Genomic DNA, 15,425 nt, shown 5'->3' on the forward strand with positions numbered 1-15,425 from the left:
GAGTACGCCACATCCTGCCTACGCGAGATCTTTAAACATGAAGCACGAGGCACCACTGCAGAGATCTCATCTCTTGAGACGTACGTCGCCGAGATGACCACATACCTACGCCGCACAAAGCCTCACTCTACTAGCCTGGCAGTCTCTGCTGCTAAGCTCGGAATCACGAAGCCGACTGAGACTCCATCAACTAGTCGAGGTTACCGTGATAGCGCTTCACAGTCCGCAACAATCAATTAAGTGGGTCCTAGAAGGTTCAGATTGGATTGATTGATTACCGCTTTAAGCCTAGTAGTTACCTATAGGAGTTTAAGCCCTACCTAGATAGGTAAGTGGGTCTAGGAGAGTGACCGGATTGAATTGATTGTTGCGGAGTCTATAGCGCTTAACGTGACGGCGCACGGCCAACACCTACCTGCGTCTGCGGGAAGAAGCATTAGTACACTAACTGCTTCATACTGAATCTACGCCACCTAGCACGTCTAAAGACCTATCAACCTGCAGCTAAGGCTGTACGCAAGGTTGAGGAAGCGCGGAAGGACTCTAAAATTAATGCGCGCATTAAGGCTGCTCTTGAGAGGTGGTTGACCCGCTAACCTCAGAGCAATGGATCACTGCGAGTCAATAACAGCGAGCCACCTACCAACACAGACACGTTCGTGATATCGACTAGCCCATTTCTCAAGCCTCTTCACGATGGCCACGACAGTCACAGCCGCGTCTGCCACGATAATAAGGTTGTCATTGCAATTGACGCTCGCACTAAGCCTGTAGAAGCCCTCACAATAATAGCTGTCGATAACACTACTTAGACTAAACTACGCAACCGATGGATTGTCGATCCAGGATCTAACACTCACGTCGTCAACACAGAGGCATAGAAGGGCTAGAGGAGGACGAGCGATAATCCAGAACGCCGCTCTGTTAACGCTGGCAATAGCTGTATTCTTATTACAGCTTAGGGCACGATAAAACTCGTCGCTTATACACTAAATAAACAGCTAACGCTAGAGCTGACGCACGTCGCGTACGTCGAAGGTTTCCTAACTAGCGTCTTAGGACTAGCTCGCTGCTAATCAGAGTCAATCTACTTCGACTCTAGCCGCGACGTCCTATACATGCGCCAACCATCGAACGTTATCGCGCAACTCGAATATAATGGAGGACATTGGCTTATTGATGCAGAGCCATCACGCCGACCACCACTGTCGCTTCTCCACTCACCGCTGAGTACGTTTGGGACATCATATCGCCCGTCGTACGCGCCAAAGCCTGCTAACGTCGTTAATCGGCGCGCTGCTTATCAGATTTGGGGCCACCTAGGTCGAAAGGCAGTCGACCAGCTCGAATCGAACGTCACTAGTATCCAATTGACAGGAGACCACATAGACTGTCTCTGCCAGACCTGCACCGAAGCTCGGATGACTCACATCATCTCGAGACGCCTGGCTGAGAGCCGCGCACAACGACCATTCTATCGAATCGCGATAGACTTGATCTACATCATCCCTATAGGAGAGGAGTGTATTGACGGCAGCAAGTACGCCGCACACTCTATAGACGAGTACTCAAAGTGGCATGAGATCGCCACAATCAAGCGAAAGGACAAGCCGACACTTACTCGTTGGTTTATGGCCTTAATCCGCCGAATTCAGCGCGTGTACGACGCGGACGTAGTCGCCATCCAATGCGACAACGAGAAAGGATTTGGCAATGATCTAATCAACACGACAGAAGAGCTTAGAATGCTCTACGAGCCTGCTCCACCTAGTACAAAGGAGCCGAATAGACTCATTAAGCGCGCAGGCGGAGTTCTCACTCAGCGAGCTCGCGCTATGCGCATACATGCTCACCTGCCCAAGAATCTATCACATAAGATGTATCGCACTGCCGCATACATCCTCAACCGCACACCTACCGAAGCACTAGGATGGAAGACACCGTACGAGATCGTATAGGGACGAAAGCCACTCGTCGCTCATATGAGGCCTATCGGCTGTCGCACCTACGTCTACAACCGCGATCTGAGAGCTGCCGACAAGCTTAAATCGCGCACTCTTATCAGCCACCTTGTTGGCTACCAAGGCACCAATATCTTCCGCATATAGCTTCCTACAAAGAATACTGTTATCGTCACACGCGACATCACATTCGAACCCACGCTCTTCTTTGATAGGATAGACGGCTACGCCTCTACGCTAGTAATCGAGGAGGTGATCGAGCTACTTAAGTATCTAGAGATGCCTCAAGACGACGATATCAGCATCGAGGACCTGTTGACCGCTCGTCAGCGTCAGCACAGTCGCCAAACAGCACCTGTGACCTCAGCTCCGACGGCTGGAGGCTCCCAGGTGGGGGGTGAGATGGCTGACGACGCACTCAAATCAAATCAACCTAAGGAGGACACAATACATGTAATTCCTAAGGGCTATCGCCTGCGAGGCGAGAAAGCGCCACAAGACGTTAATCTTAACCTAACCAACACGAACCTTATTGTCTCTAGCAAGCGAAGTCGAAAGCTAAGAGATCTAAATAACTTTGCTGTACAGGTCTACGCTAAGAGGCTAGGACCTGAGCCTCTAGTCGATTACCTGCGAGCTTTCTCAACCGAGATTCTCTGCGACAGGGCCTCCGCAAGCGCAGACAAAGTACCACGGATCCATCAATCACAGCTGCCGCCTCTACCGAAGTCAGAAAACCAGCTTAATACACACATGTTTGGCGATCAATTTCGACACGCTATAGAGATTGAATGGCGAGATCTACGTGCCAAAGGCGTCTTTGGACACACAGAGCAATCAAAGGCCACCGCAGATAGTGAGATCCTGCCGCTGATGTGGGTCTTCTCGTACAAGACGGATGGAGATAGATATCTCTCAAGGTTTAAGGCTCGACTCGTTGTCCGAGGAGACCTCCAAGCTCCGATAGACGATACGTACGCTGCTACACTCGCTATCCGCAACTTTCGCGCTCTTATCGCAATCGCTAATTACTTCGATCTCGAATTGAAGCAGTATGACGTCCCTACTGCCTTCTTAAACGCAAAGACTAACCGCAAGCTATACGCTGAAACACCTAAGGCCTTCCGCCATATTAAAGGCGAGATCATGCTGGTGCTCCGCGCCCTCTACGGCCTGAAGGAGGCACCAATCCTATAGTACAATGAGCTACGTCGACCAGACTCCGCAACAATCAATCCAGATTGGTCAGATTGATTGATTTGATTGGTCATTTGGAGTTTTTACCAACTCAATCAACTCAATCTAAGCTTTTCAAAATAGCTAATCAAATCAACTTGCGAAGGTCAGATTGATTGATTTGATTAGTTAGATTGATTTATTATTAACGAGTTGTAAGGCGAGTAGTGTCGTATTAAGAGAAGGTTTTTGGTGTTGAAGATAGTTATCTTGGACCCCTATCTCGCTTAGCTTGTGATCCCTGTCGGCCGGGCAAGCCAGTCTCTATGCATTCACTTCTCACCAGCTAGCTCTCCTCTTATAGGACTAGCTCCTTCTGCTTAGGGGCTAGCCTCTTCTAGGCTTCACCCCGCACCTATATAGCTAGTCCTTCGCTGTTCTTAATACAACAACGATTTCGCTCACTCAGTTCCCTAATAATCCCTTACACACAACACTAGTTGCCTAGCTACCTATACAGACATTTTTCTTTAGTGTTTAGTATCGCCCACGATGGCCAAACGCTCTCGAGTTCCCACCAATACTGCTGCCGCCGCCGCCGCCGCCAAACGGGCGCGCCTATCAAGGCCCTCTGTCCTATCTCAGCGATCGCTGTCGCCTCAGGAAACCCTTGGCGCCGCCGTAAGCCAGGCCACAACGTTTGAGTCGCAATTTTTCGAGTCGCAAACAGAGGAGGAGGGTGCGGCTGAGGGCAGCCAGGCTGGTACAGCAGCAACAACAGAGGCTAGTGTTGATACAGAGCCTGATAATGGCGATAACTTTGACGGCATTAACTGGGATCGCCTCCCTCGGTTCATGAAGCCTCTTACAACTGGGCGGCGCGTCAAGAGTTGGATCTTTCAACATGGATATCGCGTTGTTGAGCTCTACGATCAGAATCGAGTGTGGTTTGTATGCAAATACTGCCACATCCACAAGGTCATTGACACTGGCGGCAGTGGAGTTTTTGACGTATCAAAGGCCACCTCCTCAGCTGCAGCTCATCTTGGCCTTCAGAAACGAGGCCATGGCTTTACAAAAGACGGCCTGAAGCCTCGAAGAACAGGGCAGCAACTCTCTCTACGACAGACGCTGGAGACTGGTGTTGCAGTCTCTCAAGAGGCTGCCAACGCGATGGGCAACTTCAACATCCAGCAGTTTCGTGAAGTTGCAGTGTTCTGCCTTCTTGATAACAACTTGCCAATGGAGCTACTTGCAAGGCCGTCCTTTCGCGAGATGATTAGCCTTGCAAACCCAGAGGCAGAGGCAGCTTTGTGGGTAAGTCCTCGCAGTGTAGCTACCTACGCAATGCGCCTCTTCCAATATATGCAGCCACAGATTGTCTGCGCTCTGTCAGAAGCTGCAAGCAAGATCCACATAAGCTTTGATGGTTGGACGACAAAGGGTGGCAAGCGTGGATTCTTTGGAGTCGTTGCACACTTTGCTAACGCCTCTGGAGTGATACAAGATCTCCCCATCGCCCTCCCACATCTCGCAGGCTCTCATACTGGTGATGCTATCGCTGATACAATTAAAAAGACGCTCCAAGAATACAGTATTGGGAGTGATAAACTCGGCTACTTCGTCCTCGACAATGCTGCAAACAACGATACTGCAGTCTCCTCGCTCGCCCACGCGTACGACTTCAACGCTGCTCACCGACGCCTCCGCTGCGGCCCTCACACGCTTAACCTTATTGGCCAGGCAATTATCTTTGGCAGCAATCAAGAGGCGTACAACAACAACAACGACGAGCAGCTCCAAACAGAGGAGGTGTACATGCAGGAGTGGCGTCAAGAAGGGCCCTTAGGTGTACTTATCGACGTTATCAACCATATAAAAACGCCTCAACAACACGAAATTTTCCGAAGCTTCCAAACCGCCGCCAACGCCGAGTTGCCAGCTAGAGAGCGCCTCCACGTACTTGAGCCTGTGAAGCCTGTTGTTACACGCTGGAACTCTTACTACGCTGCCTTCAAACGCGCAACTCAACTCCAGGCAGCATACAACTCTTACGCTGAGCACTACATTAACGCACTCTCCCTTGAAGATCGCCGCGCTTGTCAACGTGGCAATAAACTCCCTGAAGCACCTAGTTGGATGAGATCAACAGGACTTACAGCTGCTGATTGGGCGGTGATAACAGAGTATCAGGACTGCCTAGAGCCGCTTAAGCTTGCTACGGAGAAGCTTGAGGGTCGCGGAAAGGCAGGCAAATACGGCGCTATATATGAGACTATTCCTGTATTTGAATACGTACTTGGCGCGCTCGAAGCCCGTACGCGCTCGTACGAGCAAGTTGACTTCAACCCACCTGATGCGCCTGAAGATCACCTCTTTGTTAACCTCCGCGCCGCCTGGAGTAAGGCCAACGATTACTACAACAAGCTCGATCGATCGCCAGCATACTACGCTGCTACCTGCCTCCATCCATACTACAAATACTACTGCGAGAACAGCTGGGTGGATAAGCCAGAATGGCTAACATCAGCCAACGCTGGCTTCCTGCAGCTCTGGCAGTCGTATAAGCCTCAACGTACACGTCCTCTATCTCAAACAACTGCAAAACCAAGGCATAGAGGAATAGATGATGTGATTGGCGCCCTCGTACGGCGCAACAAGGCTCAGGTAGAGGCTGCCCACGACGATGAGTACGAGCGCTGGAGAACTCAAGAGCCAGAGTGGACAAGCGAACAGTATCTTAGCGATGGCCACCCAGTCAAGTACTGGATTCAATTACGCTCAAAATACCCGTGTTTGAGCCAGTTTGCGATTGATATACTCACGATACCAGCATCTAGTTGCGACTGCGAGAGGCTCTTTAGCGAGCTTGGCGATTTACTTGAGCCGCGCCGGCGAGCTCTTGGCAGCGAGTTACTTGCTGCCCTTCAGCTTGTACGTTCGTGGAGACGAGCTGGCTTTGACGGCTTGTACAACAACGGTGATGATGAAGATAAGTGGAGTGACGTCAAAGATGAGGAGATTGTACAACAGTACGATATAGAAGGCTGGAGTACAACACCATAACCCCCTGTATACTACTTCTTAGCATCAATCAGCCAATCAACCAATCAATCGCAATCAATCTGCTCAAAAACCCTAACAATCAATCCGCAATCAATCAGCAGCGTCGCCGCAAGCTAATCAAACCAATCGACAACCTTAAGATTGATTGATTTGATTGTTGCGGAGTCTGACGTCGACAGCTTGTCAAGCTAGGTCTAAAGCTAGTCGAAGGCTTTCCTTGCTTGTACACGAGCCGCTGGCTTATCCTATTCGTCTACGTTGACGACATTGTTATGGCGTTTCATCGATCAAACGCCTATCACCACCGGTCCTTCGAGAAGGATCTAGTAGACCTATACAACATCAAAGCGATGGGGGACCTTACCTAGTTTCTCGGTATTCGCATCGTCCGCGATCGAGCTCTGCACAAAACCTGGCTAGTCCAAGACGCTTTCATCGACAAGGTGTGCGCTCGATTTAGCATCGAGGCTGTGGGCAAGGCTCCAGACGTCCCGCTGACGGAGAACTGGATGCCACAGTCTACTAAGGAGACTGATACTGCTCGTACGAAACTCTACCAGCAGCTTGTTAGTTCCCTTGCATACATTGCTGTCTGGGGTAGACCTGACGTCGCTCGAACGCACGTCGTCTTCGCCTGCCACCTCACCAACCCAGGACAGTCTCACGTCTCGAAGATCCGCCAGACCTGGCGCTACCTGCTTAGCACGAAGGCTCTCGCTCTTGAAGCCTCTGCTAGCGCGCAAGACATAGCTGAGTATCTCTCCGACGATCCGACGTATCGCGATCCTCTCTTCTTTGGATCATCCGACGCCTCGTATGCTGACGAGCCTGAGACGCGCCGCAGCTCTCAGGGGTACGCATTCAAGTTTAGAGGACTTATGATCGACTAGAAATCTACTGTCCAGCGCACAGTCACAAAATCAACCACAGAATCTAAACTGCTCTCACTTTCCCTCGCAGCCTCGCAGATAGAGGAGTGGATGCGCTTCTTCGCTGGTATTGACCTTACGCTCGACTGCACGCCTACCATCTGGTGCGACAACCAGCAGACTGTTAGTATTGTCACGAAGGAGCATAATAAGCTTCATACAAAGATTAAGCACGTCGACATCCACCAGCTCTGGATTCGACAGGAGGTCACCGCCTCACGCATTAACGTCAAATAGGTACCTACTGATCATATGCCTGCTGATGGACTCACGAAGGTACTGCCAAAGCAGAAATTTATGGAGTTTGTCCGCTAACTTGGCCTCGTGGATATCACTGAGCGCCTGAGGGGACTACGTTAAGCTAATGGAGACGACCTCGACGGCATCTATATACACTGATCCTGTTCAGCTGTCGTTGACTCCCTGCCTGCGCGTCTACGCCAGCTGGGGGGTGTGTCACGGTTTGGGGTCTCTCCTGCAGTCGCAACTCACATTTGTAATGGAACGATGCCTATTTGGGACTAGCACGGTTGACGTCACCCATCTACATAAACTTTCCATAGCTTGTACAATACAACCTCAGTTCAATCCTTCAATTCTCCGCACATGCGCACTGTTCACTCCACCGCAACACTAGATAACGTTCTTCTAGTCTTCAATCGTCTAGTCTTTATGCTTAAGACACTACTTAAGCCGAGCTTCCTTTATCTTCTTCGTTAATCTAGGCTTCTTCGTTGGCTTCGTCTTTTTGTAGCCTGCTTTCTTTAAGATTCGCCACACTGTAATATCTGAGATATCGAATCCCTCTTGGCTAAGCGCGCCGGCAATGTTAGCGCAAGACCTCTCTCGTCTATAGTGATTAGTGCGTACGCTATTGACTACCTTCTCTAAGAACTCTCCCTACTTTAATAACCGACCAGAGCGAGAAGCATCTTTAAGATACTTGTCTTGGATCTTAATAGGCCGTTGGCAAGGATCAAAGCTACGCTTAATAGCTTAAGCAAATATATCATTAATTGTCCGCTTTTTAATACTAGCTAAAAAGGTAATCTCCTCGTTCGACTTACCAGTAGCCTTAAGAGAAACAACAAGAGCACGTGTAGAGATATCGTAAGGAGCTATAATTAGGTGTAGAAGACAGCGACGACTGCTGCATGAGGTTGAATGAAAATGCCACGTCAGCTCGGAGATATGTCCGAATTAAGAATGTGGCTGATACCCCTGCTCGCCAAGGTGGGCAAGGACTTTTGAAAGGCACCTCCGTACGTCGTAATCCGGCACGCTTAGGGTAGGACGCTTGCTCTTCTGAGGGGTAGTCGGCGGCGGAATCTCCGGTCTAAACGACAAGAACTCTGACGTGTCTGATCGTTGTTCGGGAAGATCGGTTACAGGCTGTCGCTTGATTTCCCTCTTTGATCCGCTACTACTGCTGGTTTGGCCGCTACTCATACGCGCTAAACCAAGAACTAGTGTTGCATAAAAAACAAGAGTAATAGCCAAAAAGGTTGTGCACAAAGATGTTACCGTTGCTTTGTTGAATACTGTTTAGTGCAGCTCTCTCTTTAGAAGCGCGACTGACAACTCTTTTATCTAGTCGCTCACCGACTTTCCTGTACTTTCTGAGTACCTTTCGAAACTCTCCGCTGGCACTGCCAGCTCATCTTCTTTCTTGAAGTTGCATCTTTGACCGCTTGTTGTGTGTTTCCGATTCGTGTTCGGCCGTGACGCGGCGAATATGTGTTGATTTCTGGCCCTAGCTCCTGTCCGAAAGGCGCTTAGCCGCCTCCTAATTCCTCGCCGCCTCTCGCGCCGAGTTTGGGGGTTTGCCGCTCTCCCTAGGACCGCCCTGTTTTGCGCGTCCATTCTCGCAGTTTGAACACCTCTCAGATGTTACTGTACAGCTTTTCTCTTTCTGCTCTAGAATCTAAATAACTCTCGACTATGCTCTTATACTTTTTTCTTGTTAGGGTCTCACAGGATCAGATATTTAAAACTGTGTTGAATTACAAAGTTTTTGCAGTACCGAGTTTCTAAGAAACTTCGGTAGAATTAAATACATGTGTGGGGCAGCGGGGCCTCGGCACCCGAGGCGCCGGCGTGGTCCGTGCTCAGAACACCAAGGTTCCAAACCATGACACGTCCCCCCTCCAAAATGCTCAAAGTCCCGACTGAGCGTTCAAACTTCCATTGAAAACACAAAGCAGGGCAACGGCAAGCTGCCCGTTGTCGTCATAATCATGAAAGGTGGCGTGAGGCCCAGGGCGCCCAGGGTTGCGGTCGTGAAAGTCCTGGACTGACTCCTTGCTGCCGCGCAGGTTGAAGTAGGGTTGCCAGCCTTCAGACTGGTCGTTGCCGACCCATTCAACTTTGTACTGGAGGCAACCACGGCGGCCAGTATAGGGGTCGTTCATTGTATTTCGTATGCGGGAGTCTAAGACTTGAGCGATAACATACTCTGTGTCGCCCTCATCGTTCAAATGGACTTCGGGGGGAGCGTTGTCGTTAGCTCTGGGCTGTCCAGGTAGAGCGTCATCCTCATATGGTTGGAGCAGCCACGGATGAAAAGCGGGAAAAATGTTCTTAAGGCTATCTGGCAGGTCTAGCTCATAGGCCATGTTGTCAATAACACGGGTAATCTGGTAGGGACCCATATTCTTGTGGTCTAGCGACTTGACTGGCCTTTCGGTCTTAATATGTTTAGCGTTGAGGAGCACCCAGTCGCCAACAGCGAAGCGGGGGCTGGATGGCGGTGGACATCAGCGAAGTCTTTCATGCGTTCCTGGGTCCAGGCGATCTCATCGCGGAGGTACCGACGGGTTGCGTCAATGCGGTTTGTGAGGGAGTCAGCAGCGCGCCGCTGTGCTGCAGCTGGGGTGGCGTTAGTGATGGCGTGGGCTGGTTCTAGGCCGGAGCGAGGTTGGTAGCCCTTTGTTGCTTGAAATGGGGAAACTCCAGTAGCGGAGCTTATAGCGGAGTTGGCTTCGAATTCAGCTAAAGGTAGGAGCTGGGCCCAGTCATCCTGCAGGTAGTTCACGTACGAGCGCAGGTACTGCTTCAAGTCCGCGTTGGCGTTTTCTGTTTGGCCATCTGTCTCAGGATGATAGGCAGTTGAGAGCTTTGGTGCTGTGCCGACGCGGTCGCAAAGGCGGCGCCAAAAGTGGGATGTGAATTGGCGGCCTCGGTCTGAAACTAGGGTCTTTGGGTAGCCCTCTTCTCTCCAGATGTATTCGAGAAACTTGTCGACGATAGTTAGTACCTCCATGTTCTCAATGGCGATAAACTTCTTCTTCTTCGACAGCCTATCCACGACCACCATGATGTGTCGGTATGAGTGGCCGCACCACTTTGAGGGTGGCAGCGGCGTAATGAAATCGATAGAGATGTCCGTCCAGTATTTCTCTGGCACAGGCAATGGGTGCAGGAGGCCATGCTTAGCGTGGCGGTTGACTTTGGAGCGCCGGCAGGTGGTGCAGTTGTTAGTGAACCTTGCGATAGTGTCGGTCATGCCTTGCCAATAGTACCATTGGCTCACCTGCTGGTATGTTGTGGTGTCGGCTACTAGCAGCCATGCATGGCTTGTGGTTTTCTAGGCAGTTGCGAATGCAATGGTCTGAGTTGAATACTATTGACATAGTGTCCCAGTTTACCTGGGGGTTGTGGATTTGAAACCAGGGAGTGCCAAGGATCATTTGCACTCCGCTAACTTTGGTCACATAGGCAAGGACTTGTTCATGGTGGGTGTCGAAAGTTACGTGTACCCGTGTCATATGGGTAACGTTGGCAACTTGGGTGCCGTCTGCGAGCTCCAGGACAGCTGGGTCTTGGAGCGGAATTAATTCGTATTTGTGTGCGCGAGCATGAGATTCATCAATGAAGAGAGAAGCACAACCAGAGTCACCCATGAGTTCTACGTGTGAGGATGGTTGTTGAGAGGGAGATATCATCCCTTTGAATACTAATTGCTGACCTACCATAGGGAGATAAGTATTGCCACGAATAGCGGCGGCTGCGATGGCGGAGACGCGAACCCGTGGGGCAGCAGGGCGTTCCAGGTTCTTGATCCGGTCCAGGATTGCTTGCAGTGTGGGGTCAGGTTCAGTGTCGTTGTCGTCGCAGTCTTCGGCAGTAGGAGAAGGGGGCGTTGTAGGTTCAGGTGTATTCAAGGGTTCTTTATTGAGTTTCTCAGGCTCTTGGGGTCCCTGGGGGCGACTTTCGCCAGGGACTACTCGTTTTCCGAGCGGGCGTCAGAGGCGGCCGCTGGAGGAGTAGGGGCTCGGACGGCGTTAATGCGTACGGCGGCCTTAGGGATAGGGACGCCGGCGGCCTTGCGGGCTTCGTTCAAGGCGGTGAGGACTTCGGGGTAGCGGCCCATTGAAGTGAGCTTGTCCATGTCCTTGCAGGGCGCGTCGTCGGAGTTAGACTTGTGGCCTGCACGGGTGCACTTGAAGCAGCGTTCCAATTCAGCTAGGACCTGGGTCTCCATGACAGTGCGCTCCCTGTAGGGTTTGTTGATAATAAATTGGTTGGCTCCGCTGCCTTTGGGCTGCGCGTTGTCGGCGTTGCGATTGCGGTTGCGGTTATTGCCGCCGCCGCCACGACCGCTACCTCCACTATTACCCTTGCTAGGGTTGTGAGAGGGCTGGAGGGCGGAGTGAAGTTGTTCGAGGTGTCGGAGCTTGTGGCTGAACTTGGCAAAGTCCTTGGTGAAGGTGTCGTCGCTCATGAGGTGCTCCGCTCGGCTGCGCCACTGGTCTGGCAACTTCTTGTAGGCTTGCAGAGTCTTTTCCTCGTCGTCCCATTTCAAGGGAGCGACGCCGGCTTTGAAGCGGGCCAGGTAGGAGGTGATAGTCTCACCAGGCTTCATGAAGCCTTCCTTTTCGTAGAAGTTGTGGGCATCTAGGCGGGTATTCAAACGGCCGTAGCAGGCGTCGAGGATATCCCACGCTTCTTGTGCAGTATGGAACTCGTCTCCTTCGACAAACCATCCGCTCGAGATATTATCCCAGGCTACGCCGGTGGTTTTCATGCGGATGTAGTCTAGTTGCTCCTCCTCGTTGTTGGCGAAAGGGTACGGATGGGCACGGAACCAGCTCTGCATGTCGAGTTTCCATTTCTGGTAGGTAGAGGCCTTTGTGCCTGTAGGGCCCTCAAAGACCGCGGGTTCAGGTTGTTTAGATCGTCGCTGCGTTGTGGCGGGCAGCGGAGCGTCAGGGCTAAGTTTGGTAGCTGAGCGGTGGCGGCGTACGCTAACGGGTCCATCTGATTCGTCAGAGATGGAGTCATGCGGTTTGCCGCGTAGAGATGGGCGCGCGGTGCTAGCATAGGCTTTAAGCTTTTCTTTGGTTTCGCCGTGCGCGGTAGACTCTTGGTTAAGGGCGGTCTTGTACTCCTCCTTGCGCTGGAGGTAGCGTTCGGCTCGTCGCTCAGCGGTGTCGAGTTTCGACTGGAGGTCTTGGTTGGCTACGTGGAGGCTGCCTCTCACCTCTTGAAGCTGGTTTGTAAGGAACTTTACCTGCTTTTCGGAGTTGAGTTTGGCGACGCGCTCGTCGATGAGGTCTTCCTGAGCGTCCGTCAGGCGCTCTTGAAGATTGGCGAGGTCGTTATGTAGGGTGTGGACGGTGTCAAAGCAGAACTGGTAGAGTTTCTCTCCAGCTTCCGTGGTTGAGCCTTTAACAAAAGCTTCGTCAAGTTCTCCTACTAGCCTGGGCTCGCCGTTGGCGTCGTACTCATAGGCGGCTAGAGTTGGCTGACTGCCTTGAGGCAAGTCAGTTTTGGGGATTACGTAGCCAATGACTTTGCGGACGGGCTTTGAGGTAGTCCCCTCTGTGCGTGGCGTAGGCGAGGGTAGCGGGTCCCATGTAGGCGGAGAGAGGGCGTAGCTAGTATGGTTGCCGTCTTCTGTTTGGTACGTAAAGGGGTTATCAGTGCGCTGGGCGTCCGACCGCTGTCGGAGAGCGGGGTACTGAAAGCCTGCGCGGCCGCGGGTTGTAGTGACGTTAGGCGGGGACGGTTGAAAGGAGTCGCTAGAGTCTTGAGCGTCTACGACAGGTGATAACGGGCGCGATGGTACTAGATGGTGGATTTGGGTAATGTCGGCCTCGTCGTTATCTGAGTCGGCGTCATAGCCCTGCTGCTCTAGCTGCTCGTTTCCGAAGGCGCCAGGTACAGCTGGGTTGCTGATTTGGCGTAAGTTGGCGGACCCGGTAGCGCGTGGCAAGGCGCTGCTGCGGGCGGTGGAAGCCACGGTAGGTCTAGCGAAAGACCTCGCGCTCTTACCGGGGCTGATCGTTGCACCGGCGGTAGGGTTGGCGTCGCTGCCCGAGGCGTCTCCCACATGGGGCGCGTCGGCGGCATTGCCGTCTGGGAACTGGGTGGACATGGCGTTGGTCTACCGTGTCGCGGGAACTGTGGGGATCTGCAACTAGCCGCACGCGCTGGGTTGCTATTAGAGCGCTGTTAGAGCGCTGTCAGAGCGCAGTTAAGGCGCTGTCAGGTTAGGAGCAACTGGCCAAGGACGCCAGGTTGCTGTCAGAGGCGTTTAATGGACTGCAAAAACGTGTTAGGGTCTCACAGGATCAGATATTTAAAACTGTGTTGAATTACAAAGTTTTTGCAGTACCGAGTTTCTAAGAAACTTCGGTAGAATTAAATACATGTGTGGGGCAGCGGGGCCTCGGCACCCGAGGCGCCGGCGTGGTCCGTGCTCAGAACACCAAGGTTCCAAACCATGACATTCTTGTCTTTTTCTTATCGATAACTGTCTTTCTGCTGTACTTCTAGTCTTGGCATCCGTGCCGCGAGGCTGTCTCAGCCTTTAGGGTTCTGGTTTTCATGAAAACATGCTAGTTACAAACTTCCTGGATATTGCTATCACGAAAGTCTGTTAGAAGAGTGCGCAAACAGTTTGCGCGCAGCCCTCGTAAGGTTGAGAAGCTGGAGGTTTGAGTTTCAATCGGTCGCTATATGTAGTGGAGGATTTTCCCAGAGGAACGTGTGCTCGATGCAAGTATTAGAGATTAGATTGTTGTGTGTGTGTGTAGGTGTCTGAGTGATGTCCGATGGGATCCTTCGCGATCCCATATGGTTTCCACTGTCCGAGCGCCCTTCGGGTCCGTTCATTCCCACTTGCTCCACCACACTATTAGAGATGATGAGACAAAGACCTTATATTCTCCTGCCTTAATATCCTCTACCTAACTTAATTATATAGCTCTATTTTTAGCTGCGTAGATAAGGGCTAAAGGCAGCGAGCTCCTATTAGCGCAGCAGCAGGCTAGGACTGTCAGAAACTCGCGTGATCTATCCTAGAGAGATGCTCGAACCTCCTTCATCTCCTATTAACGCCTGCTGAATATCCTCTTACTTCTGCCTATTAAGCTAATTAAGAAGCCCTTCTCATCTATATTGTATTGTTACGAACCTAAGGAGAGGACACAGTGCAAGATATGAAGGGCAGAAGGATGGAGACCTTGTCGGAATCCCTTCTCAGACAAAGGCGTACAAAGGTGTACAAGGACCAATGACGTAAGCCTGCCCCGCATCCCACAAAGCTTGGCGGAACGCCACCATGGGACATGTCACGTGTGTCCCAAGGAATCCCACGATGTACCACGATGTCCCACGCATGGGACAGTGTAGGACAACGTAGGACGTATAGGACATAGGACATTCGTTAGTATATAACAATAGGCAATGAGCCCTTACGGTTCATTGTGTTCAACTTCGAAATCTAAGGATTAGTACCTGATTCTCAACTCCCCGTATATTACATCGATCTACCAATCGTGCTATACACCCTCGTGTCCATCGCATCACTCTATCCCCGAGAACCAACCCAAGATCATCTTCGGACGACCTTCACATGTATATATCTCGAGCCTTAAGGTGATATTTAGTAATCTTTTAATGCAGCAGCTCGAAGTAGAGTCTATACTTTAACTTAGAATTAGCTAGGTGGCGCGTACGATCTATGGCGCTAGTCTACTTTAAGATGAGATAGATCTCGTGTCGGTTAATAAAGCGAGTAACCTAGCTCGAGCTGAGCTGCTGATAGGCTACTTCTAATAAGAAATTCCTGATTATCTCTCGTGTAGGAGGAATACCTAGCTTTGTGAGCTTTTCGATATATCTTATAAGCTCTAGCTCTTATTGTGGGTTAAGTTTCTGCTAGTTGAAGTTCTTGTCTCTTTCTAAGCTTGTCTAGCCCTGGTGCCTTCGGGTCAACGTAGATCTCACAACACCATGCTTAGCAGCAATTTTAGTATACGAGAACTGTTCTCCTGGCTCTAGATTT

General features: G+C 51.2%; 7 protein-coding genes across 7 annotated transcripts; 4 read left to right on the top strand and 3 right to left on the bottom strand.

Moving 5' to 3' along the window:
• Window positions 1–1,118: 1,118 nt before the first annotated feature.
• Window positions 1,119–1,958, top strand: PtrM4_144610 (uncharacterized protein; the record flags this gene model as incomplete). Its single annotated transcript, XM_066109761.1, has 1 exon — window positions 1,119–1,958. The coding sequence occupies one exon, from the start codon at window positions 1,119–1,121 to the stop codon at window positions 1,956–1,958; it is 840 nt and encodes a 279-aa protein (XP_065959744.1).
• Window positions 1,959–2,240: 282 nt separating this feature from the next.
• Window positions 2,241–3,158, top strand: PtrM4_144620 (uncharacterized protein; the record flags this gene model as incomplete). The annotated part of the gene is made up of 1 exon (XM_066109762.1): window positions 2,241–3,158. One exon carries the CDS (start codon window positions 2,241–2,243, stop codon window positions 3,156–3,158), a length of 918 nt encoding a protein of 305 aa, XP_065959745.1.
• Window positions 3,159–4,310: 1,152 nt separating this feature from the next.
• Window positions 4,311–6,203, top strand: PtrM4_144630 (uncharacterized protein; the record flags this gene model as incomplete). The annotated part of the gene is made up of 1 exon (XM_066109763.1): window positions 4,311–6,203. The coding sequence occupies one exon, from the start codon at window positions 4,311–4,313 to the stop codon at window positions 6,201–6,203; it is 1,893 nt and encodes a 630-aa protein (XP_065959746.1).
• Window positions 6,204–6,712: 509 nt separating this feature from the next.
• Window positions 6,713–7,093, top strand: PtrM4_144640 (uncharacterized protein; the record flags this gene model as incomplete). Its single annotated transcript, XM_066109764.1, has 1 exon — window positions 6,713–7,093. The coding sequence occupies one exon, from the start codon at window positions 6,713–6,715 to the stop codon at window positions 7,091–7,093; it is 381 nt and encodes a 126-aa protein (XP_065959747.1).
• Window positions 7,094–9,288: 2,195 nt separating this feature from the next.
• On the bottom strand, window positions 9,289–10,637 carry PtrM4_144650 (uncharacterized protein; the record flags this gene model as incomplete). The annotated part of the gene is made up of 2 exons (XM_066109765.1): window positions 9,289–9,871; window positions 9,943–10,637. 2 exons carry the CDS (start codon window positions 10,635–10,637, stop codon window positions 9,289–9,291), a joined length of 1,278 nt encoding a protein of 425 aa, XP_065959748.1.
• A 717-nt stretch (window positions 10,638–11,354) lies between these two features.
• On the bottom strand, window positions 11,355–11,615 carry PtrM4_144660 (uncharacterized protein; the record flags this gene model as incomplete). Its single annotated transcript, XM_066109766.1, has 1 exon — window positions 11,355–11,615. The coding sequence occupies one exon, from the start codon at window positions 11,613–11,615 to the stop codon at window positions 11,355–11,357; it is 261 nt and encodes an 86-aa protein (XP_065959749.1).
• A 236-nt stretch (window positions 11,616–11,851) lies between these two features.
• Window positions 11,852–13,511, bottom strand: PtrM4_144670 (Myosin-tail-1 multi-domain protein; the record flags this gene model as incomplete). Its single annotated transcript, XM_066109767.1, has 2 exons — window positions 11,852–11,884; window positions 11,946–13,511. 2 exons carry the CDS (start codon window positions 13,509–13,511, stop codon window positions 11,852–11,854), a joined length of 1,599 nt encoding a protein of 532 aa, XP_065959750.1.
• Window positions 13,512–15,425: the final 1,914 nt, after the last annotated feature.

The sequence above is a fragment of the Pyrenophora tritici-repentis genome, chromosome 9 (genome assembly GCF_003171515.1).
Source record: "Pyrenophora tritici-repentis strain M4 chromosome 9, whole genome shotgun sequence".
NCBI classification, from domain to species: Eukaryota; Fungi; Ascomycota; class Dothideomycetes; order Pleosporales; family Pleosporaceae; genus Pyrenophora; species Pyrenophora tritici-repentis.